This window comes from Balaenoptera borealis (assembly GCF_965194805.1).
Source record: "Balaenoptera borealis genome assembly, chromosome: 6".
Taxonomy (NCBI): Eukaryota; Metazoa; Chordata; class Mammalia; order Artiodactyla; family Balaenopteridae; genus Balaenoptera; species Balaenoptera borealis.
In genome coordinates, this window is record NC_138863.1 from 72,668,988 (window position 1) to 72,694,481 (window position 25,494).

General features: G+C 43.4%; 1 protein-coding gene across 6 annotated transcripts in view; it reads right to left on the reverse strand.

Moving 5' to 3' along the window:
* The window catches only part of TANC1 (tetratricopeptide repeat, ankyrin repeat and coiled-coil containing 1), a 239,500-nt gene that overhangs the window by 62,958 nt on the left and 151,048 nt on the right, over positions 1 to 25,494 (reverse strand). For 3 of the 6 annotated variants that reach the window (XM_082395219.1, XM_082395218.1, XM_082395221.1), the window contains 3 exons: positions 17,093 to 17,223; positions 15,873 to 16,059; positions 2,348 to 2,611 (listed from right to left, as the gene is read on the reverse strand). In XM_082395219.1, coding sequence (XP_082251345.1) covers positions 2,348 to 2,611; positions 15,873 to 16,059; positions 17,093 to 17,223 — 582 coding nt within the window. Of the gene's footprint in view, positions 1 to 2,347; positions 2,612 to 15,872; positions 16,060 to 17,092; positions 17,224 to 17,451; positions 17,599 to 25,494 lie in introns of all 6 variants that reach the window. The other 3 variants (XM_082395220.1, XM_082395222.1, XM_082395223.1) reach the window with 2 other exon arrangements.

Here is a 25,494-nt window from a genome sequence, read left to right on the forward strand (position 1 = left end):
TTCTGGATTATCCAAGATATCATTTTAAAGGCTTCTCATTCTGCTTTTTAATGAAGGAATAAGGTGTCCGTGTCATACATTTTGATGTGGCATATACAGTAATAACCTGACTGCAGCTTTCTAAATCAATTCCACTTCAACAAATGCTTTTACAAAGAAAAATCTCTGTAGAGCAAAACAATCACCATAGCTGGCCAACTTACTTTCATAATCTTTGACCAAAAAATTTCACTGTACGAGACAGTTAACACTGAAGCGACAACTCCAGTTCTCTGTAACAGGCTCAGTGACAGTACAGGCAGGCAGCCTTAGGAACTTGTTTCCATATCCTCACCCCCCAGGGGAACCATGTCCCTTGGGGAAGCTGGCATCACCCTTCCTTCACCTGCTAATCTTTACTCTGCCCTCACGTACCAAAAGAGCTTTCCTATCAAACGGCAATTTCTCTGTGTTTACGTGGATCTTGACATGCAAACACTTCCGAGAGATTTCAGTATACGGTCCTTCCCATTTTACTTCAATCCTTCGAACACTGAGCGTTGCCTACTGCCCTGTTTGTAGCAGCCTGCCTTCTAATCCCTAGATAAACAGCACTGCATATAGCCTATAACATGAGTCTTTTATTCTTTTCAATGATACTTGAAAACTCTTGGCATTCCCTCTTAACTGAGGTTCAGCTTTAGGGGTAAGAGGGTAGGCAATGAAGAATCTACCAGACTCCCAGCTTGTTAGCAGAATCGATACTACTTCCTTCCAAAATATGTTTTTAGTTTATAAAATATGCAACACGGAGAAACGAGCAAACCCATCAGGCTAGGCAGTCACTGCTCAACACCAGAGGTAAAACCCTCCCAATTCCACAGGAGGTCCAGTTCAAGTGCATCCATAGATGCTAATGAATGAGCACAGCAGAAATCAGAAAGGCCTGCTCTATAATCACTGCAGTCTCCTGGAAACACTCAGCTCATACCCACTGTCACTTCACGTGGCAGGAAACCACATAAAAGAACATCAAGCAGAAAACATAACCCGAAAGGGGGTCCTTTTACCACTGTTAAAGTAATTTATTAATGTGTTTCCTAATTTTGAAATAGCTTCATTAAATTGAATATGAGCTTGCTATTTTGTTGAAGTCAATAAAGCTATGAAGTAATGGGATAATACAAATGAACCATTCATCATATCCAAGTAAAAATGGTCTAAAATGCCTTGCGTGCAACATGTTATGCCGTAGATAGTGGGAGGGTGGTGGGAGGACACAAAAGCTTCTGGAAGAATCATCACTCAATACGCATAAAGCTCTCAGTACTTCCCTCTGGCAGGCACGCCAAATCCCTTTGAAACTGAATTAAGAGTTGTGTCTCTGAACTTTTCCATTAGGGCCATTTATTTATCAGCTGCTTCAGAGTTCCATTGTAAAACACACCCAATAACAACCAGAGCAGCCTGGCACATCCCAAAGGAGCAATATAAAATCAGAGAGAAATCCTTTGATGTAGGAAGAAAGATCCTGGGTCCAGGCCTTGGCAGAGGAGAAATTTAAAGCGCCTCACTGGTAACAAAGAATGATCAAAACAAGTTCCTCTTCTAAATTCAACAGAAGAGCACTCAGTTTAGAAACTTGGGACCTTAAAGCAGGCACGACAGCTCAGATGCCGAGTTCCCTTCCCCACCCACTGAGAACTAGTCTCCCTGCCTCACAACCACTCACTGACCAGTCAGCCAGCACCAGTCACCACTTCTGCATTCTCTTCTCAGCTCTGGCTGCCACATCTTGCTGAAGGCAGGTCTGTCTCACCTATTTTCATTTCCTTGATGGAGAGCTCTCTTTCCTGCTGCTTATGTTTTAAACTATGAGCTCCCTTAAAACTGAATTATACAAAAATTGGACCTCGTATCTATGTGATGGGCCTCAATTACAAAAAATTAGTTTGAAAGTTGGATTAGAAATTCTTTGAGCTAATATTAACAAACTCATTCTAAACAACAATTCCCACTGACCAAGCTGTAAATCCTGAATTAACTCCGGCTCAAAATAACAAAAAACAAGGACAGTGTTCTTGGTGCTTTCTTCCCTCAAACACAAAGAGCCATATAGTCTAAATATTAGATTTAAAGAATTCCAGAGGGGAAGGGTCACTTAAAGACCATTACGTGCAGCCTTATGTTTACATATGGGTTTACCCTCATGTTTACAGATGGGTAAACTAAGGCCTACAAAAGGTAAGGGCCTGACCCATGATCACAAGGTTGGCCTGTGTCTGGATTAGATTCCCAAGTGAAGAGAGTGAGCAGGGGGCACCTCAGACCCAGTGAGATCACCCTTCCAGGGAGAAGGTGGCCTTACCTGCAACTGAGTTGGGCCGTGGCATTATTAGCGAGCTGGAGCTCTGAGAATAAGGGACCGGACCATCTCCAACTGAGGCTTCGGCTTTGGGCAGCACAGTCTCCGCTGGCCCAGGGGGCTCCTCTTCTGCCACTGGGGAGCAATTATCTGCCCTGCGGTCATGAAGCACTCCCTTCTGTACCCCTAACCTTAGGCTTCCGTCCTTATTCCATTCCAAACTGGAGCCACTCCGGTCATCATTTTCGGATGAACTTGTAATTGTGGCTGAAATGAGAGACCAAAATACTTTGAAGGAAGCCAGGAATTGCTGGGGCTGTTGAGAGTTCACACACACACACGCGCACATGCACACGCACACACCCTTCCCCATGATCAATGGAAAGTTTTCTGGCCCGCACAGATTTTTATCAAAGTATGTTTCATACAGTGTATTTTAGTAAATCAGAAGAATGTTGCTTATCAGGGGAAATAAACTGCTAAATCATTCTACAGGGGAGGAAAAAGAAAACTCTGATAAGAAGATAATGAAAAAGCTGTCTAAAAGTATCTGAGAGCTAACAGTAAATCTATGTAATTTGGAAATGATATAGCCTTGTCTTTTAACAAAGATGAATTGCTCACAAAAGAATTCAAATCTCATTAAATTCCCTTGAACCTTTAAGTATTTTTCCCAAATTAATAACATTTGTGTATAAAGAGAGGGGGCAGGGCAGCACAATAGTTAATACAGAAAAGATGCAGGAGAGAAATCTATAAAACAAAAATACGATTATAAAGTCAAACAGAAATTTGATCCTTAGAATTAAACTTTATAACATCTGTTCAAGACGATCCAGAGAGGCTGACTTGACTTTATTCCTTTAGCAGCTTAGAATGGAAACCTCTACGTAACCAGTGCCGGGAATACGCAAGCATGGGAAGGGACACTTGACGGCAGAATTAAAATTTAACCTCTTCTAAGAAAAGCAGGATGGAAAAACATCTTGGCAAAAGAGGACCAATATGATGAAGGAAAGCAGCAGCATTCACTCCACAAATCTACAAACAGCCACTTCTGATTTAAAGACGCTGAGCCATATGTGATCCGCTTGCAAGCAACACCGGCTTGAGTCCTTGAGAATAGAGGCCAGGTCCTCTGATCTTTATTTGGATCCCAGCAGCTCAGGCCCTTAACTGCAAGACTTAAATGGGAGTGCACAAGGTCAGAGGGCATTCAGGACCCAGCTGCCTGGATTAAGCTGCTTCTTCAACATACCCCGATGATACACACTTTATCAGCAGGCTGGTGAATTAGCTCCAACAGAGTCTGTTACCTAGGATCAAAGGGTCTGAAGGGGTTTTGTTTTGTTTATTTTTACAATGCTCTTTACGGTTTAGAAGTGAGGACAAAACCATTTCCTCCTGTGATGCAACCGCAGGGTATCCTGTCACAATTCTAAAACTATCTTTGCTCCTGCTGCCCCAGCCTGGACTTATCACCCACTGCTTATCTCCCTGTTTAAAAATCCCTTCTACATGCTGAAGCCTCCTTAGAGGATTCACCACGAGCTGATCCCTTCCCTTTTCTGAGCACATACTCAGTGCTCAGTAAATGTTTGCTTATCCAACGAATGAGCAAATGAACAAACTACGTTCAATCTCACTGTTATTGGTTCAGGATTGTTGACATTATGTCTCTAACCAAAGTGTAAGCTGATTTGAGATAGGCCTGTCACATCTTTAGGGTACCTGTCATTACTCCCAGCATTTCCAAGTTTTCTAGCAGACGTATTAATACTAATCTCTCCATCTATTTGGAATCGATCACAGTCTTCATTGTGTGTTTTTTAAATGGATCATTCATATGAGCATACGTATATTAAGTATGACTCTTTCCACCCTAAAAATGCAGGTGGTGGTAGTAATAGCAGCAGTTGATATTTATTGAAGGTTACTGTATATATCACGGATTGTGCTAAGGGCATCACAGGAATACTCTAATTTATTAATGAGATTATTGCCTCAATGGTAATTAGTTACTAATGATAACCCTATTAATAAGCTGTGACTGTGTTCCATACTTTCATTTAAAAGTCCAGTGCTCAGGGCTTCCCTGGTGGCGCAGTGGTTGAGAATCCGCCTGCCAATGCAGGGGACACGGGTTCGAGCCCTGGTCTGGGAAGATCCCACATGCCACGGAGCAACTAAGCCCGTGAGCCACAATTACTGAGCCTGTGCGTCTGGAACCTGTGCTCCGCAACAAGAGAGGCCGCGATAGTGAGAGGCCCGCGCACCGCGATGAAGAGTGGCCCCCGCTTGCCACAACTAGAGAAAGCCCTCGCACAGAAACGAAGACCCAACACGGCCATAAATAAATAAATAAATGGATCATCACATTAAAAAAAAAAAAGAAGAAGAAGCTTTGTAGACCTGTTTAACTTTCTAAAAAAAAAAAAAAAGTCCAGTGCTCAGGACTCAGAACGCTTTTCCTGCAGGCATGTTGTAATTAGGTTCCCAGGCTACCCCAACACCTAAGTTACAGAAAGTGGGTGGGGTGACTGGTCTGGTTTTTATGTTGTGGCTGTTTTATCTGGGGGCACATATTCTTAAGGTGAAAAACAAACATTGTCGGAGTGATGATGTTTCTCATTGGCTCTCCCTAAGTGCCATGCACTTCAGAATCAAACCCCTAAGGATCTGATCCTAACTCAGACCTCAAGCAGTGGGAACAGGAACCGGGACTTCCCTACTCCCTGTTACCAGTGACAGCACCAGAAGCAGGGCTTCCGGGACCCAAGCAGCAGCTAGGCAGGGACATTCTGGTCAGGGCTCATGGGCTGCAGGGACAGGCTGAAAGCCCAGTTCTGTGAGCACAGCCACAGGTGCCCAGGCCCTGATGAGTGGCACCATTCAGGTCGTGGCAGTGAGCAGAAGGAAAGGAGGTGGAGGAAGAAGGCCCCCAGCTGCAGGGAACAGCAGCTGGGAAGAGAAGTCCCAGATGGAGCCACGATTTCAAAAGGAGGATATTACGAGTTTACAGTATGTCTGTAAGTAGGAGACTCTCCCACTGCCCTAATGAAGTTCAACTAAGGGATGCGTTCCAGAGTCCACACTCACCAGGGCCCTCTCAGAGGCAGGCAGGTGAGGAGCTCTGAAGCCAGGGCCCTCCCCCAAAGATGCTCCACTAAGATTGCCCCACTTCACAACATTCCTCCCTGGGATCCAGTACCAGACCCAGGCTGACGGCTGGAAGCCCAGGCAGTGAACTTTCATCTCAGTTCAGGCACAATGCAGCTCTGAAGCAGATCCAGTGGGGCAGATAAAGACCCCAGGTCTCCCACAAGACCTAGGAAGCACACCAGAGAGGGAAGCTCCACGGTCTCCAAGAAAGGGAAAGTATTTCTTATAACAAATGACAAGCTACTCAAAGAATACCTATTCTTCTTCCAAGCTAACAGAAATAAACTCCTAATTAAGTTAACCCAGTCGCCTTCAAGTTTTAACACTCACAGGGCAACATCCTAACATGATGTTTCTTTAAAAAAAAAAAAAAAAGCTCTAAAAAATGAGTTCCATTTGACATTTTCCAGAGACTGGATAATCTTGAAAAGTTCCCTAACAACTCAACTCAAAAATTCTAACATCTTATTCCTTCAACTACTATAGATGCCAGTGTTCGTCAATTAAGACTTGCCACCATCACTCAGGCTGGGTCTCAGTCACTCTGCAAACACACAGGATTCTGTAAAAATGAGCAACTTATCAGGCCTTAAATTGTACCAAGCTACGAGGTTAGGCTGTGCCTTACAAGTCAGTATGAAATTAGGTTTGGTACTGCTCATTGATTCTCATGTGCTACTACTTCTGACTCTCCATGTAACTTGAAAATTCCTTTTAGCCAAGGACAGGGGGCTATCTTCCTCTGTAGAAACAGCACATTTAACCAGACCTACTAGTGCACAGGGCTACACCACCTCCAAAGCACTTTCTAATTATGTTAAGACATATACATGATCACCACAACACGAGAGAAGAGGTGGAAAGGCTGAGAACCATCAAGCCCACTTTATAGATATGGAAACACACTGGGGAGAAACTGATCTCTCTGATCACACACACACACACACACACATACACACAGTTGGTGGTATGTCCAATACCAGTCCTTTTGACTGCACATGCAGTGTGTATTAAAACTCCCTTTGCCTTGTACAATTCTCAACATGTAAAAGGAGTTCTGTAAAGTATCTGTGGCTAAAAAGTATTTTGCAGTTCATGACATCTGCCTTGTTAAAAACAGCAGCCCCTGGGCAGGGGCTAGTGGCGAGAGGCCAGTCGTGGGCTCACAGCAGCCAGGAGAGAGTCTGACTGGGAGAGGGGGACGCAAAGATAGAGACCCACTCAGTCATTAAACGTTTTGCTATATATGGCACTGCAAAAAAATGATTCCTTCTCCTTCCCAACTTTCCCTCATCCCCTCTTTGCCTATTGAAGGTTCTTTCATATGTTGAACATTCACTTGAAATAGAATTAAAAAAACCAAAAAAACAGTAAAGTCCAGGGCCCAGTAAGTAGTTTGGTGGGATCTAAATCAAGTTGTAGGTTTAAAAGAACATCAAGAAATAAATTAAGGGACTTCCCTGGTGGCACAGTGGTTAAGAATCCGCCTGCCAGTGCAGGGGACATGGGTTCAATCCCTGGTCCGGGAAGATCTCACATGCCATGAAGCAACTATGCCTGTGCACCACAACTACTGAGCCTGCGCTCTAGAGCTGCAAGCCACAACTACTGAGCCCATGCGCCACAAGTACTGAAGCCCGCGCACCTAGAGCCTGTGCTCCACAACAAGAGAAGCCACCACAATGAGAAGCCCGCGCACCACAACGAAGAGTAGCCTCTGCTCACCGCAACTAGAGAAAGCCCGCATACAGCAACAAAGACAAAACGCAGCCAAAAATAATAGATAGATAGATAGAAATACATTAAATTGACTAAGGCATTAGTCCAGAATTGTTTAGAAACTAAGGGCCATTGATATCAAACATATACACAGAGCCAAATTCTTCTTTCTCTGGGCTCTGGAAAAGACAAGAGGTGAAAAGTGCAAGGGGCTTGGTTCAAACTTTGGCTTTTCCTCTTTTGAGGACCTACAAGGGGGTTATGTCTCTCTGGGCCCACTGCTAGGAATGGGCACATTTTTGTCTCACCTTACTAACATCATCTTGTGTGTTTGATTGTGTTTCTCTCTTTACACAGGCTACTAGGAATCTTAAAACTTTCTGCCCACTTATAAGCAAAATTAATAAAATCTTATGAACCTGACTGCTGACTTCATCTTTTCTCTCACTCTTTCCCAACTCGTACCTTCCCTGAAAAAGAAAAATCTTGTTTCAGTAAATGCCTATGAGCATTTCAAATCCACTAGGGAGGGATGAAATATAAATAAATAAGTATCCCTAGGAAATAAGAACAACAATAGTGGCTAACATGAATATTATAATAGTGTTAATCATGCCCGGGCCCTGTTCTAAACTCTCTCCCCGGGAGAGAAAATCAGATAGAAGGGCATATGTAAAGTGTCTCGTATATCATAAGGACCCAAGAATGCTTTCCTCCCCATACAACTGAAGAAAACTAAAGTAGCACTAAGAAAACCCAAACAAACATCTTTCAGCTTCTATATCCAGTTTACTGGTTGACGGGAAGAGTCTAAAAGTTAGAACACGGGACCAAAGAATTAGAGACCAAACAAGAAAGAATAGACTGGTTGCTTATGAAAGTGGAGGAAGGGAAGAAGTGAGTAAAAAAGGAAAATCCAACTAGTGCAGACACTGTCGCTTTGACCCGACTGCATAAAGATCACCAACAACTCTAGAAAGCAAAGAACGTCCCACCGAGGCTGGGGCCAGATCCAAGTGACAGGTCCAGGAAGCCACGGGCCCACTACCTGGTCCTCGGGACCCGACAGCACTCGGTGCACTCCTCTGTTGTGCACTCCCGCCTCACACGGTTCAGGCTGCCGTGCCACACTCTGGACTTCCCCGAGTGACAAAGGGGGAAGACTGCAAGGATGAAGGATGAAACCAGCCTGCAGGAAACCTTCTGACCAGAAATGCCAGACTGTGCTTCTCCCTCCGCCCCACCCACATACTAACAAACCGCAGGGAACGAAGTTTGAGGCTCGCCGCCGCCCCGGGGGACTGCTCTCACCTCCGGCAGCCCAGCAAGGCGAGGGGCCGGCGAAGGCACTCGCGCGTCATTGCCTGGCAGGATGTGGGGCGGGGGGAGGGGGGGGCGGGCGGTGGCCTGAGTCACCTCTGGCCCCTCCTCCCGCCACTCTGCATGGACAGCAGCGCGTGGCTCCTCTGGCCAGCCCTGTGGAACCACCGAGGGCCCTGCGCTTTGGCTTGTGACAGACAGATCTCTGTCCCAAATCCCTGGCTCAGCGCTCACGGCTGTGCACAAGGCGCTCTCTGCTGTGACAGGCAGCGAGGCCAGGGACCCGAGCCACAGCCACGCGGTCACAGCAGCGCTCGGCCACAGCAGCGCTCGGCGGGCTGCTCACGTGGAGACGCCCGAAGGGGCAGCTGGGGCAGGGCAGTGGGGGAGGGGAGGACAGGCCTCCTCACTCGGCCACACCATCCAACCTCAGCCCCACCCCGCATGGCCCAGCCTCAGTGGGACAGGGCAGGCAGCGGCCTCCCGAGAACAGCCCGCGGACCTAAACAACAGCAAGTTTTCTAGCAATAGCACGTGACACGGTGTCCTGGTAAGGCTTCGCATAACCCGAACACCAAAGGCCTAGACGCTGGCACTTCTTAGTCCAATGACTCCACAGAATTCTGGACTCTTCCAGAAAAAAGCATGAGGCACTATTAGTGGTTGGTATTATTATGCACCTACGGCATACACCTTCCATCAAAGGGCACTGCCATGTTTTAAACCCTTTTCAGCTAGTGACAATTTCCCCAAGTTTCAAAGGGCAGGAGACCATTCTTTGGTTCCACAGGTAAACAAGTTTTAAAGTAGATACTGTGCCTATCTCTGTTGTCCCAGTACTGAAAAAAACGTGCTCCTGGTATGCAGTCGGTGTCAATAAATGCTTCCGACAAAACAGTCCGGAGAATCCAACCACGGTCTGAATACAAGTATAGCAAGCGCTTTGCTAACTCGCATCACCGCCAAGGACTTCTTTCCCATGTTAAGTACGTTACCAAATTATATATGTAAAAGCAAATTTTCCTCCTTCACCCAAGAGATTAAAAAGCTTCTATAATTAAGGATGATTTTTTAAATTGCAGGCAGTGTAGCAAAATGAATAGTAACACAGATTTGAAACAATCTAAATAGTTATTACCAAATCAATTTCAAAGCATTTCAATTTAGTAGCAAGCAGGGCAAGACAGGTGGCAACAAAGCAGTATTAGCATAAAATCAAAAAGACAGGAGTTACAACAAGTTAAAAACGAAAATAAAGTACAATTAATTCCTCTTTGTGTGCCTCTCTGCATCTGATCATCTCCCTTGGGACACAAAGTCCAGGAAATAAAAGGTCTAAAGCTACCTCTGGAATCACTTTCATTTTACAAGCCTAGGAAAGGCAGAGAAGAGAGATGCAGGAAGACAAAAGTCAGTCCACGGTAACTTTTCTTTATGTCCTAAGCAGCTGGTCAGAAGAACAAATATTATCAAACTCCAGCAAGGATCCTAATCAAGTGTCCGGTATTTCACTGCAAGCCACTTTTGCAGGAGCAATATTCCTGTGAAGGTAATTCCCCTGCCTCAATGTATACCAACACAGCCAAAAATAAAAACAAATAAATAAATTAATTAAAAAAAAAAAATGTATACCTGCCTCCCAGCTTCAAAGTGAGCAGGGGGAGAGCAAATGTAAGCTCCCTCCCCCGCCCCCCAGAGAAAGGGGAAAGGCAGCAGGAAAAGCCTGAGTTCTTGCTTTACCCTTTTAAAATCCTGAGCACTTAATCATCCTGAAAGCTACCTGGCCTGGTGGAATGCGGTGGCTCAGGTGTGGGGCAGCAGGGCAGGTGGAGACACACCTGCTCTGCTCAGAAGACACACCCAGTGTGGGAGATGGTGGGGTGAGAGGTGAGATGTGGCTGTCCGCCACTCAGAACCCCCTCCCCTCCCTTCATGGGGCTGTCCTAACACCAACTCTCAAAAGGAAACCCATCCAACACGCTATGAAAGCCATTGGGAGATTATAAATGTCAGCAGGTACGAGCATGTGGCAGAGAAAGGAAATGGAAGGGATGGCTGACTTTTAATGGCCTCTCTCTCTGCCAGAATTTTTCAAATTGCTACCTGGAAATCCTTCTCCTGGGCACCTCTATCATTAATGGATAGGAAGGATTTATTATTGTTTTAAATCTTGATAGGAAAGCTGAGGTTTGTTTGTTTCTCCTCATCCAACATCCATCCTCTTTCTTCCTAAGTAAATAGCCCATTTCTTTGAAATAAATACACACACACATAAAATATTGAACATGATATGGACATAAACAAAAATTAAACAGTATCTTTAAATCAAAAAGTGCTTTAAAACCTGCTATTTTCAGTGATGTTTTCTTTTTTTAATCAGATTGGTTTTCACACAGATTCCAATGAATACACATATAGGCATACTATGTTTTATTGCACTTCACAGAAATTGGGTTTTTTTCAAATTGAAGGCTTGTGGCAACTCGGCATCGAGCAAGTCTAAGGGCGCCATTTTTCCAACAGCATTTGCTCACTTCATGTCTCTGTGTCACATTTTGGTCATTCTCGAAATATTTCAAACCCTCTACCAGCAAAAAGATTACAACTCGCTGAAGGCACAGATGATGGTCAGCATTTTTTAGCAATAAAGTATTTTTTAATTAAGGTAAGTACTTTGCTTTTTTCTTTAGACATAATACTGTTGCACACTTAACAGACTACAGTACAACTTTTATACACATTAAGAAACAAAAAAATTCGTATGACTCGCTTTATTGCGATATTCGTTCTGTTATGGCGGTCTGGAATCAAGCCTGCAATATCCCTGAGATCTGCCTGTACTTAATTTTTTTCTAAGCCGGGATTAATAGTCTACAATTTCCATTTGTAACAGCTGGAAGCAAGTTATATTCAAGGGAGTGTCACTAAGAAAAAATGTTCTTTCCATCATGGAGGAAATACCTTTAAATGCTACTTCTTTATAAAGTCTTCCTTTTCAAAGCAAATAGTTAAAAAGCTGCTTCATGGTGACTGAGTACAGCTGGTGTCACATTTGGAAGGTTTTCACATTGCAGATTTGAAAATCAGACACTAACTTCTAGGTAATGCCAATGATTTTATTATGTAAAGAGTAAGGAACTTTACTTTAAAAAAAAAAAAAAAAGAGAGATTTGTAGGGAATTTAGTTAATCCCATCCAGCTCAGACAGTATTTCTACATGACAGAATTATTAAACTTCTAAAGACATTTATGTTGGAAGAACTTGGAGCTCCTGAAATAGGATGCAGTGGCACTCCCCTCTGCATTACACCGTGAATGTGGAGCAGGGGGTGGAGAGGGGCCTGCTAGGTAGGCCTTGGCTTCCACAGAGAGAGACTGGAAGGGGCCCAATAAATTCCTCTCATGGTCATTAGCCTGCCCTTTCTCCTACTAAGCAATTCCAAAAGGAAATTCTCTTCACCTGCAAATGTATCAAAACCAGTAGAAACAGAACCCAGGCAGGGCACCCTGTGGCAGCCTGAGAAGGCTGTCTGGGCACGTGGGAACACAAGCTTCCCTTCACAGCATCTGTTGGGCAAAAATATTTAGACTGAATAGAATCATCATGAAGGAAGTCACCTTGAATAGTAAGGGGGAGGCCCAGGAATTTTTAAGGATGGGCTAGCATTGTTAGAAATTTCCCCTAAATAAACTGTGCTAATACTGTACATGGAGCTCTGGTCTGAGCCCTGGATGGGAGTCTACAGCTTCCCCAAAGCTTGCCATGTCATGGCAGCTGTGTGCTCTTTACGTCAGCCCACCCCCAAACCTTTGCCGCTCCAAACTGAGCTCCATGGGTTGATAAATCTCAAACAACTTAAAATGGAAAATTAAATGGAAAGCCTCTTCCTCCCTTCTCCAGGCCCTGTGTAATCCGGAACATGAATCCTAACCAGCCTGTTTTTACAAGGAGCTGCAGGGCCTCCCAAAGCAGGAAGCCAAGATATCTCGCCTTCATCGGTGCCCACTGGGATCACTGTGTTCTTGAATATTTTACTCTGTTGAACAGTTAAGATGCCCAAAGGTTGCCATTCCCAGGCTACACCTTAGAACCACAACTGAGTCACAGATCCCTGCTCCCTGAAGAGGCAACGGAACCTGCGTACCCTGTACTGATTCAGGAGGAAGCTTGTCCCTCCTCTGGCCCTGCCACGCCCACCTCTTCAGAGAGCTGTGGGTAAGTCTGCCTGCAGAGGAAATGCTTGTTTTTCCTTCTCCTCCCTACCACACCTCCAATGTGTCCCTTGGCAACAGGTTCTAATTCTGCAGGTCACTGAAGGAGAGAGAACAGAGAAACACTGTCACCAGCACAGGGTTTCCCTCTCAGCCACCTATGGTCCTCGCTCCCTGCAGGAGATCAGGTGACCGGGCACAAAACACAGTCTCATGAAGCAGGGGGGGGGTCTTCGCTGAAAGAGGGACTTAGGAACCTCTTCCCGGTTCCTCCCACTTTCATCTCAATCGTCGCCATTTTTCCTGTTCAGCCGAGTTAAGGGAACATGTTGACTGAGCCAAGGAAGGAAGGACAGCCTCAATGACATGAAATGGGTCATTTAACTTTAACGACAAGACACAACTTAAAATACAGACGACATGAAAAGACTGGACAATGCCAACTTGGAATGGGAATCCCACATAGCTTCTTTAGAAACCAACTAAACCATTGCCTCCTGCAATGCAACTTGATAAGTAGCCACAATTCTCTTTCCTTAATTTCTCATACCCAACACCATGCTAGGAGCCCAGTAGATAGCCAGAATAAGATAAATGAGACCCCCTAACTATGTGGAGACAAAAGTAAATAACAAAACAAAAATAAGTAAATTGAGGGGCTTCCCTGGTGGCGCAGTGGTTGAGAATCTGCCTGCTAATGCAGGGGACACGGGTTCGAGCCCTGGTCTGGGAAGATCCCACACGCCGCGGAGCAACTAGGCCCGTGAGCCACAACTACTGAGCCTGCGCGTCTGGAGCCTGTGCTCCGCAACAAGAGAGACCGCGACAGTGAGAGGCCCGCGCACCGCGATGAAGAGTGACCCCCGCTTGCCGCCAACTAGAGAAAGCCCTCACACAGAAACGAAGACCCAACACAGCCAAAAATAAAATAAAATAAACAAACAAACAAAAAATAAGTAAATTGAAAATACTGAGGTGCTGTGGAGAGCATGTAATAGGGGGACTAACCAGTCTGGGCTCAGCAGGGACTGTATTAAATCAAGTACTAATTAAGAGCCTCGATACTCCTGCAGTTCAGTCGTTCACTGACAATGCAGAAAACCAACCAGCAACTTTTCTTTTCCCTCTTTAGAACACCTTTAAAATAGCAGCAATCTCTCAATGAGAGAAAGAGACAGTGAGAATGAATGAATGAATGAATGAATGAATGAGGGTAGTTTTCTGTCATTGAAAAGGTTTCTGTCAAAACAAGAAACTGGCTTGGCCATAATCAGAGGCATAAGACGTCAATGCCAGAACACAGAGTAAGAAGTAAAAGGCTGTCCAAAAAAAAAAAAAAAAATCTGTAGCACTAGCCAATTTCTTGAAGGAAGACAAACTCTGAGGAGGAGAGGACATTGCAGAAGAGCTAAGAATGCTGTAAAGAAAGTCATCTGGCTATCAAAAAATTAATACCAGAGATCCTTCGGTGGTGGGCAGCTCAGAGAGAGAGACGAGGTATGAAAACAGAGGTAACACTGGGAAAAATTTGTTAGACAAAACAGCAGGTGGGGAAGCAGAGTGAGATGAGAAAGGGGAATTAGCAGAATAAGCTCACTGGAAGGGCTTGAAGCTGAGTGAAAAGAATTCAAACCTGCTACAAAAACCACAACCCACCATTCACATGAAATGTCCAGAATGAGCTAGCCAGTCTGTAGAGACAGAAAGTCAATTACCAGTTGAGCAGGGCTGGGGTATGTGGGGAAATGAGGTGTGACCTCTAAGGGTACAGGGTTTCTTTTTGAAGTGGTAAAAATATTCTGAAATCAGATTGTGGTGATGGTTGCACAGTACTGAATAAACACAGACCACTCAATGGTTTAAATGGGTGAATATTATGGTATGCAAATTATATCTCAATGAGACAATTCAAACAAAAATGAAACAAAAACCCACAGAAGATCCTGATCCAAGTGAAAACCGAGGGAAGAGACTGCCTTCCTCACGCTGACGGGCCCCTCACAGAGCCCACAACCCAGTCCTAGGCATCTCACAGATCTTCTGGGGCAATCGCCAAAATAAAACTGGATGAACCTGCAGAGCTTGGTTTTTCACATTACACTTGAAAGAAATTGCAGGTGACTGGAGAAAACAAAGCTCAAATGTCACTGCATTTGGTTACATACATAAAACATAAAATATCCCTCAGAGACATGTGCATCACTCGGGCAACAGGGAGGGGCTGAGCTGTGCAGGAGAGCACTGGTGTCAGATAGCAGCACGGCCTCAGCGCACAAGAGACCTGAATAGCTCACCCGAAAGACACCAGGCTGCAGCCTGGGACACACAGGCGCCCAGGCCTGCCTGCAGAAATGCGAACGCACTCTGTCAGGGATGGGATGTAAAAACAAGGGCTCTTAAATTCCCTGGTTGATTCTATTGTGAACGTGGGACTAGAAACTACTGACCTAATCAGAAGCCTTACTTTTGATTTCCTTTGAGAAGGAAAGAAGTGTGCAAAGAATACAATTAAATGTTGCTCAAGTCACCTAGTCAGGCAGCCTAAGAGTCAGGACTACACTCTGTGTCTCCAGACTCTCAGCTCAGCACACGCACACCTACTTTGTGGGTATGGGCATGGGTGTGTGCGGGCAGTTAGGTTTCCTTAGAAACTCCTGGCCTCCAAACAGTGGTCAGATGCCATTATAAGAAACTAAAGAACAAACACCCAGAAATAAGTGGGGAGATCAGTGACCTTGAGACTGAGCTGGGAAGACTTCTCAATATGCAGGGATTTCCTCGCCCTATGGTGTGTCCTATCCAGACCCGATCCCCATCAAGTAGAATTACTCAGTGAGGAGGGAAGATTTCTGTAACTTCGCAGGCCACACCTGATCTGGAAAATTTTTTACCAAATGAGCCCAGGGTTATAAAATAAACACCAAGGAATGTACAAGCCAATGCTTCATCCTCTCAGCTGTCCATGGAGCCGGTGCTACCTGCAAAGGACAGGGCAGGCCCCGGAGGGCCGACCTTCACAAACCACGCATGCTAAAACCCTCTTTAAGAAGTGCCTGGTGAACGCTCTGGCGGAAATGCATGGAGGCGGCACATGACCGAGGAGTGAGCTTCTTACCTATAATTCCACTGTCCTTGCTTTCCAGGGTGGAACTAGGGCTGCTAATGGTCTCACAGGGACTTTTGTTGGCTGCCGTCTTGCTGACACAGCTATTCAAGGTTGAGCAGGGGCTATCGGTGCTAGGGGACGCGGTACTGCTTGTAAGTGTGGAGCAAGGGCTGATGCCTTGGCTCAGAGCTGTGCACTGTAAGATGAAGGGAAGGAGGAGTTAGCGCAGCTACACATCCCTTTGTTTCTGATGCTAAAACAATGAAACTACAAACCGGAAAATGGAAAACAGTTTTGTTCTTTAAATCTAGGGGTCTTAATATATATAGTCTTCCAAAATATGAGAGAAATCTCCTAGTTCTGTTCCCCCCACCTTGCCATCTTCTTTTTTCTTAAAAGGGCAGTCTTAGAAATAATTTAGTGGGAATGTGCATTTAAGTAAAGCAGAAATAGCAAACAGGGAGACTTCCTTTCATTTAACGTCTGCAGAAGACAAATGGGTTCTTTGACCTCTGTGCGGAAAATCTGGGAACTCTGTTTTTGTAATGTTTCACAAGCACTGCAACCTGATTCAATTCCTGAAGATTTATGGGCTGTGCGATCAGGGGAAGGAGACGGGTGGCCACTGCGATCTCAATCAATGCGTGACACCCTCACTGAGACCCTCGCAGGGGGCAGAGGCTCCGGCCCCTCGTTGCTATTCAGACGTACACTTCTCATCTCGGATGTGGCAGGCTGCTGTTCCCTAGGAAGGGGAGTGCTCTTCCGTAGATGGACCATTTGATCTCATTTTATTTTGTCTCTATTCATCTCCCATAAATCTTTTCCTCACCCCACTGACCCTCCAAAATTTCAACGGATAAAAATGCACAGGAAAGCGTATACCAAAGCAGCCAGATGAGAAGAATGGTGCTATAAAGATAAAAGTAGTGTCATTACTAAGGAATTCTCTCAGCCACTTTAATTCATTCCGCTACTCTTCTCCGGGTGCTGATCAGAAGGTTAATGTAGACATTTTCGTAAGTTCTACACCCTTCTGCTTCTCCTCACCGCCCCAACCTCAACTACAAAGATTCACAAACACGCTGCTGAAATGAATTTCAGTACACAGCAGCCCAGACTCATTTGGCCCGAACAATGACCTCCCCACTCGGGGAGGGGGGAAGACGGTCATGCCTTCATTCATCCTCTGAGCAGGTATGACATGCAGTGTCTTCCTCGGACATTACCATGGTTTCGTTTTTTTCTTCAATGGTGATGTGTGTGGAACTTGGGATCCCTTCTCCCAGTAAAAATCCCAGCCTTGTCAACAGTTCTTGAGCTGCTGGCGAACAGCTCGGTTCATTATCGGCCTTTGCTTCTGGAACAAAGAAAGAAAACAATGAAAGACGCCCCTCTCGGGAATTTCAGTATCGCATCTGGAGGAGGTGGCATTACAGCTGCTTGTCTAGTGCTTCTGTGTTATTTTTATAAAACGCGCAAAGTTTGACAATGCTGTCCGCCAGCAATACATTCCAATTAAGAGACTGTGACAGGTTAAGAAAACAGTAAAAGAGAAACTCCAAGTGCAAAGGGTGAAATTGTTGACCTGAATCAGAAGACACGGTGTCATTTTCTGATGGCAACTCCTATTTCCATGTCATGAAAAATGGGTACTTCAGACACCAAAGGCAGAAAAAGGCCTACTCCTCATCTTACTCTTGAAGAGCACAGTGTGTCCAATGCCAACAGGAGGCTGAAATAAAGTAAAATCCAAGTGGCATGCTGCCGGAGCTATTAGATGCGGGGGAGAAACCTGAAATGCAAGCTCTCATTAAACAAGACAGAGGCGTGACCACTTCAGTGGAAACTTCCTGGGCACACCCCCTAGGAGTGAAAGTCAAAACCAGGATTCCAACCCAAGGGTCAATCATCAGGGATCCATGTTGAAACAAAGATCTTAAGTCCCAGTGAACCGTGTCCCAAGAGATGGGACCCAGTAGTACACCCTGCTGTCCATGGGGAGATGCAGAAAAATCGCTTGTATTCTCAGCACACTCCACAGTAAGGCTGGAAGCACGTTCCACCTGAAGGTCACAGGGCATGTTTGGATGCCCTAAGGCTGGTCATTTTGCTTTGTGCACTCAAGAGAATTTTATTGTTGGATTTGAGTTAAATGTTGAGCTGTAGATTAACCTTGTATCCAAAGCCTAAGGGAACTTAATTATGGTGGACAAAATGATATTCACATCATTCTAACAGCTCTCTTACAGTTTTAAGTCAGCACCCATCAGGGAATGAAATAACGTATAAAGTTAACTGTGCCTACAAAAGTTAGAACTTAAGAACAACATACAACCCGTAATAGAGTCATTCATCTTAATGTTTTGTTGTTTTTTTGTTAATTGTCTAGGTACCTAAATCCATATATTCATGAACAATTTTCCCTGGATGTGGAAATCTGCAGATAATACGTAATAGGTCATAGAAAAATAAAATGAGGAAAGAACAAATTTGAGATATTACTTTTGAGCTACAACAGCAGCACCAAAGTTCAATGCTAACTTTGCCTTTTGTAAGGAACTACAAAAATCAACATAAGCAGAGCTGAGAAGACCACCTGTATTATCCTCACCCACATTATCAGTTTTGCTATGTCATGCTCCCAGGATGGCAGCTACAAGGGGAACTAGGCTGACTGTATCCTCAAGGAAGGAAAAGTACCCCACCCCTTGCTTGCTCTCAAAAGCTCCCAATGTTTAGGGTGAGAAGAAGAGCTATTTCCCAGCTTGGATATTTTTCAGTTGCTCTAGAATACTGCAGAGATAAAACAACCAAGGCTTGATTTTTGTGGGTTAAAAGAGCCTTGATGTTTCTGGATCATTTGAGATAAACCCATAACATGAAGGAGCAGTGGCCCCAAGCCAATGACAGGGGTAAGGGAGCCACCCCAGGGCAGGTCAACCACACCCTCAAAGCCACTCTACAGAAGGTCCCTTCCCACCAGAGATCTCCAACCACATTTTGACTCTTAAGGTACATGGGCACTGGGGAAAGGAAAGCAGGAACCAAACCAAATCAGCGTGACCCAGGCACACCCAAGGGCTAGACTACTTCAGAACAGGATCAGTGCCGCCCTCCCTTGCCCCAAGGCTCAGGCAGGGCAGCTACTTTATCTTAGGTGTGGCAGCTGGATGGGAGGGAGAGAACAGGATGCAGCTGGGAAGGGGAAGAAGTGGGTGAGGGGCCAGAACTCAGCACTATCCCTACTCCACACCCCTTTTTCTTTTCAAAACAATCTCTACACTGCTACCCAATTGTGACTTGCCCCAGAATGTCTAGCTTCTGGTTCAACCTGAAACACTCTGGGGAAAGAGCCAAAAACTACTCCCAGTTGGCAGCTGCTGTCACAGAATTTACCCTGACTACAAAAAGGGCCACGGCCAATGGCTCACTCTGAGACCCGCATCCTGTGTAGGTCCTGGGTGGGAAGGGGGGCCGGAGGCAGCAGATTCACCCCAGATTGTCAAGGTTTTCATTAAAAAAATAATAATTTTATATACGTATATCATTGTATATATATACACACACACACACACATATATATGTGTGTGTGTGTGTGTATAAATTCAAAGACAACTAGTCATCTAAACCTCCCCGCTTCAGACAAGTTGGAGAGCAGTGGCCATTCCAGTCTCCTGACGAGACAAGAGATGCCCAAATTCTTCATTAACTTGTTCTCTTAACTGTTCAATCTGGTCTTTGTTGCTACCAACGTTCCAAAAATCTACCCAGGTTTGGGAGGAATGAACAGATGTTCTTTATTGCAGTTTTAGCATCCATTAAGCCACTACAATTTTCTTTCTTCCAGAAGCTTCCCAACTGTCTTTTCATGTTACTCTTTCTACTAAAATGTCATCCTAGTGACCTTCCCCTCAGAAGTCCCCTTTGGTCTGAATTCCTTAATCCACGTCAAGCTGTCCGCATCTTTCCTTCCCTGACGCACAGAGTGTCTCTCGCTGAACTTTTCATTCTGGCAGAAGGACCCCTGGGTGAAGTGTGACAGTGCCATTTTGGGGGAGATGAGTTGCCTGGGAACACACACTGATACACTCGACTGTGAAATGGAAATGTATTTCTCCTTCCATAGTCAATTATAAAATACTGAGATTTGAACAGTCAGATAGGATTTTCTTTGAGCTAATGATTCCAGAATGACTACCAAACCAAAATTCAGTGGGATACTCTAGATAGTCTATTTTCATTTGTGTAGTTAATATTAAATCACTCATCAATAATGGGCGTACCTTACCCCATAGCAGTGGGATAAGGGCTGGAGAGAAAGACCTCATCTCTTAGCAATGCTTTAACATCTCATAGATTTAAATATCCAAAGAACTTATGAGGACTGTAGCTGGAGTTGACAGAGTTACTGGCCTCACACTCCCTAGGAATCCGTTAGGTAAGTGGAGAGCGATATTCCTCCCAATAATGTTCTCATGAAATCCTCGCTATTACACCACTGTGGAATAATCACATGGAGAAAGGCAAAGGGAATTTCTTTGATCACTCCCTGCCTGGCTCTTCTTACCTATTCACACCTGTAAGATCACATCTGGGGTGCCAACATCCAGGGACGGTCCACAAGGCGACTGGCTCCCCAGTTACCGCCATCCTAACTTCAAACCTATTTGTCCCCTTAATAACCATCCCCTCAGCCTCCCCCCTACAGGCTCAGAGGAAGAGACTTCCCCACACTAAAGCTATTCTGGACCCCTTACAGTGTAAGCCTCTCCTAAACCTCAACTTCCTCATCAGGGAAGTGGTCATCACCTACTTCTTATAGACTGTGAAGCTCAAAACAAATGTGAGAAACATCTTATAAGCCAAATATCTTTGAGATAAAACACTGTATCAAAGTTGGTCATTATTTCTACCTATTTTAACACCAAGAGCCCATTTTCTCACTATTACTTCATTTTCTGTTTTCATGGCTTCCTTTCTATATTTAATGTGCATATATTTCTCTTACCTAAAAAAAAAAAAATAGTTTTCTGTTTGGAATTTTTCTGCCTTAATTTAACTTTTTCTGAACTCACTATTCCTTCAAGACAACAAATCCCCTCCTGCTATCAAACTGTTCCAACTTGGCCCACACTTAACTGCTTTCATTTCCCATATAATCATTCTGCCTTCTTAAAGCCAGACGCTATTAGAACCTTGGAAGTGCCTGGGGATTACCAATGATAATGCCATCAAGAGAAGCCTTTTCTCCACTCTCATCCTCCTCAAACTCAACAGAGCGCTGGGCATTGCTGATGACGCTTGGCTATTCACTAGCATGTAACCGTGAACCACTGACTTAACATCAGCTTCCAAGACAGTACTTCTGAATCAAGTCTGTTAAGTGAGACACAGCCTTGATTGATGTTAAATCCCTTCCTCTGCCTCTACCTGTCTAGGACCTGCTTCTTGCTAAACCTCTTGCCTTCCTTGCCTTGTACTCCACAAACATTTTCCTGTTTCTTTCTGCTTACTCCTTCTCCTAAGGCATCACCATTCCCTCCTCCTTCAATTTCCAAAAGTACTATTTACGGAGGAATATCTATCCATGAACCTGATCTGGTTCTGTCAATAACTGGTTTCTAGTCTGGAATACCAAAACATAGTTATCATATAAGTTATCTTTAGGCTTTTCATCTCACGCATCCCAGACTGAAATTGTCACCAAATCTTACCATTTCCTGTTTCAAAATGTTTCCTGAATTCGCCTTTTTCTCTTCAGTCACACTGCCACTTTACTCTAAGTCTTCATCCTCTCCAGTCTAGATAACTATTAGTCTGTGAATCAATTTTCTCACCTATTTTTATTTTCTCCCTCTCTTTTCCTTCCTCTAAGCCAGTGGTTCTCAAATTTTTTAGTATCAGAGCTCACCATTAAAAATTAAGAACTCCAAAGAGCTTGGGCTTATATGGGTTATGTCTATTGATATTTAGCATGTTAGAAATTAAAACTAAGAATGTTAAAATCTATGTTAATCCATTTTAAGTTAATAAAAATTACACTAATAACATTTTTAATAATAACTGTATTTTAACTTAAAAAGTTAAGAATGGCATTGTTTTACAATTTTTGCAAATTCTTTTTAATGTCTGATTTAATAGAAGACAGTTGGATTCTAATGTCTACTTCTGCATTCAATCTGTTGTGATAGGTTCTATGGGTTGAAGCATGTGAAGAATTGTGGCTTTAGAGAGCAATGTATTGAATAGATGGGAAAGGGAGGAACCTTTCCAGTTAATTACATATATTCTTCTTTGACACCTCCCCGAAACTTGACAAGTAGCAATTTCTTAAAGGTTAGTTCCAATGTTGACTCTGAATCTGAATCAGTGAACTTTCTGTACTCTGTTACAGTAAAATCCAATGGTCTGTTTTATGCTTCAAATGGATTTTACCCATGCAAGATTTTGTAACATCATGCACTGGGTCATTTGGAAAATACTGGTTTTGCAGATCTTGCAAGTGTTGACACATTTTATTATACAACACCAAAATGTCGCAGTCATTAATATCACCACAGATCTCAATAGAAAAGTCTTGGGAAGCCATCAAGCTCTTTGTGACAGATGCAAATTCCCCAAAACCTAATTTTCATTCGAAAGGTCAAATTGTATCATTGGCAACTAATCCCTGTCAGGATTTTTTGTTTGTTTGTTTGTTTTGTTAATTGAAGTGACGTGCTCATTTTGTTCCTTTTCGAGAAAATATATGTCAAATACCCAATTCTGAATAACCCTGATTTGTCAGTTGTACTTTCAAGTAAAAATGATGTTCTTTTTTTTTTTTTTTTTTTTTTTTAAAGAAAGGCTAGTTCAGCTTGAAATTCAAACAATCACACAGGTGCTTTTCCTTGAGACAACCATCATACTTCAGCACACAGTGGACGTGCTTTCTGCGGACTTCTCATTTCATCACACAGAATATTAAAAAGATGGGTATTCAAGGGTCAAGACTTAAAATTCATTATTTTTAGGGCTTCATCAAGGACATTTTTCAGTGAATTATTATTTCTGATGCAAGTGGGTGCTGGTAAAAAAAAAAAAAAAAATACCACATGTAGCCCCAGAATAGCAGGAGCCCCTACTTTGACGTGTATTAAGGCATCAGAAGTCTTACCAACAATTGCCCTTGCACCATCACTGCAATTGTCAATGCAAAAGAAATGGAAATATCTTAGTGTTATTATGCAAAGAGCTGTGACTTCACAGACCCTCTGCAAGGGTCTTAGGGATGCCTAGAAGTCCATGCCCCACTCCTGTAGAACCTTTAAGTCTTCAATTGTACTAAATTCTCCCTTTTCATACAAATAATAAATAAAACCATAGTCGCAGACTCCCTTCACCCTACTAACTGATCTCTCATCTTCCCTTACTTGTTCAGCTTCTTAGGGGTAAAAGAGAGGTGGTTTATCCTCACCAATTCCATTTCCTTATCACATACCTACAACTTAAACTCATTCACCTTCACAAGCCTCCTAAAACAGCCCTATTAGGCACAGTAACTTTCTTTTCATGGCCCATCTCCTCTTTTGATTTTCCTGTGAATTTTTGACCTTGACAGATACTCTGCTCTCCAAGGAAGAAAGTGGCAACTGTCACATCAGACACTCAGAGGGGAAACCCATGGATACTGTGTGGTCTTGTGGGTTCTTCTACCCTTTTGCTGGTGCTTCTTCCACCTTATTCACAGCTCAAGAATAAAATACCAAAGGTTTTCAGGTCTCTTCTCTCAATGACCTTTTCCCTAGTGTAATGCACCTAATCTCATCACGTTCCCTCTAAGTAAAAGGCTGCCCAGTTTACCTCCTGAGCTCTTTCTTAAGTTTGATTTTTCCAACTGTTCATTGGACACTTTTGCCTAGATGTTCCCAGACCTCAAACTCAACATGCCTGAAACTGAACTCAAACCAAAATGGACAGGTCCCTCTCTCCTAGTGTCTGGTTAATGTAGTCTCAAAACCCTGATGTCATCATCTTTGCCTCTTACGGCTTCCAGGTCCTTGCAATTCCTCAGGAATCTTCCTGTATCACTTTTTTTCCTGATCCTGTTCTAATTTGAGATCTTATTCTCTCACTTAACTACTGAAATCATTTTCTAACCATTCTCCCTGACTCTAGTCCCTTTCCTGCCCCACTCCATCCTATATACTTTGTTGACAAGTGAATCAAGGCGTAGTACTCCAAGCAAGTCTTTCCCGGCACAGCACCTCCATCTGCACCCGATTGGTCACACAGCTTGGATTAGTCAACACTACTCCCCCATCCCCGTACTATAGTTACTCTGTATATATAGGTCTTTAATCCCCGACCAGACTCTAAGGCTCCAAGAAAAAGGACCTATGCTTGATAACCCATCTCAAATAGCATCCAACATAGTACTTTTCACAGCATAAGAATTTAATATTTATTCAAGGGAATGCAGAACGAATGGCTACTCTACCTCTAGTCTCTCCTCCACTACACACATACCAGGGATGTCCCCCTTCTGTACGTCCATCTAACTAAAACCTTATTCAACCATCGGTCAAGTGGTGCATCACCATGCTAAGATGCTGAAAATTAAATTAGCAGGAGCAAGGTTACCTCTTGGGAAAGGAAGAGAAATGTGATCAGGAGGAAACACAGTCATGTTTTATTTCTTAAACTGAGTAGTGGGTAGACACATACCATATTCTTTATACCTGTTTCATTCTCTACATCTTTTTAAATGTTTAAAATAGTAATCAAAAATATAAGGCATCAATATTTACTTAAACATATATCTAAAAAAGATTCACTCCTCCCAGTAAGATAGTTCTGCATTTAATTATTCTGCTGTTTCATAAGTGTTAGTTTTACTTGCTAACCACACTGCTAGAAAAAAAACGTTTCGTCGTATTTTGAGACTTCACCAAGCAATGACTCATACTAAAACTTTCTCACCCCTCCCCATCAAAGCTTGCTCAAGAAGCTAATGACAGATTGAAGCAAACCTAAATGGATTATGGTTGCCCCTAATTCCAAGCAACATAGCTGTGAAGCCTATTATAATCTAATAACCCTCCCTAATTTATCTAGTTTTTTATTTTCCCTTAAGGCAGAGGTATTGTTTTGTGGGTGACATTTTCCCCTTAAACAATATGTTGGTTTAGCAATAGGAAGCTTATTTGTGAAGAACTTACTCTGTATGACACATAGCTTATTAGGATCATTTGACAGGAAAAAGGGGATTGTATTTTGTTTGAGGACCTCATTAAGTCACTCTTTTTGTCAGAGTAGAAAGTGCTGTTTTTCCAAAATATTTTAAAATACTGAATAAAGTAGAATCTCTTTCCATAAAGATGTTTCCAGGTTAATGTAAACTTTAATAAACAGGTTCTTTGCTTATAATAAAAATGTTCATCTGCCCATATCATATATCCCACTTCCCAGATGGCTAAAATAAGCAGATTACACATAAATACAACTGCTTATAAGTTAATGGATAAATTCAAAGTGCTCATTGGTTTTGTTCTACTTTGATTTAAATTTCAGAGAGCTAAGAGTCAAGAATTTATGGAGCAACACAACCATAAAGTGAGGCAGCTTAGTCTGGAAAGGGTATTTCAAA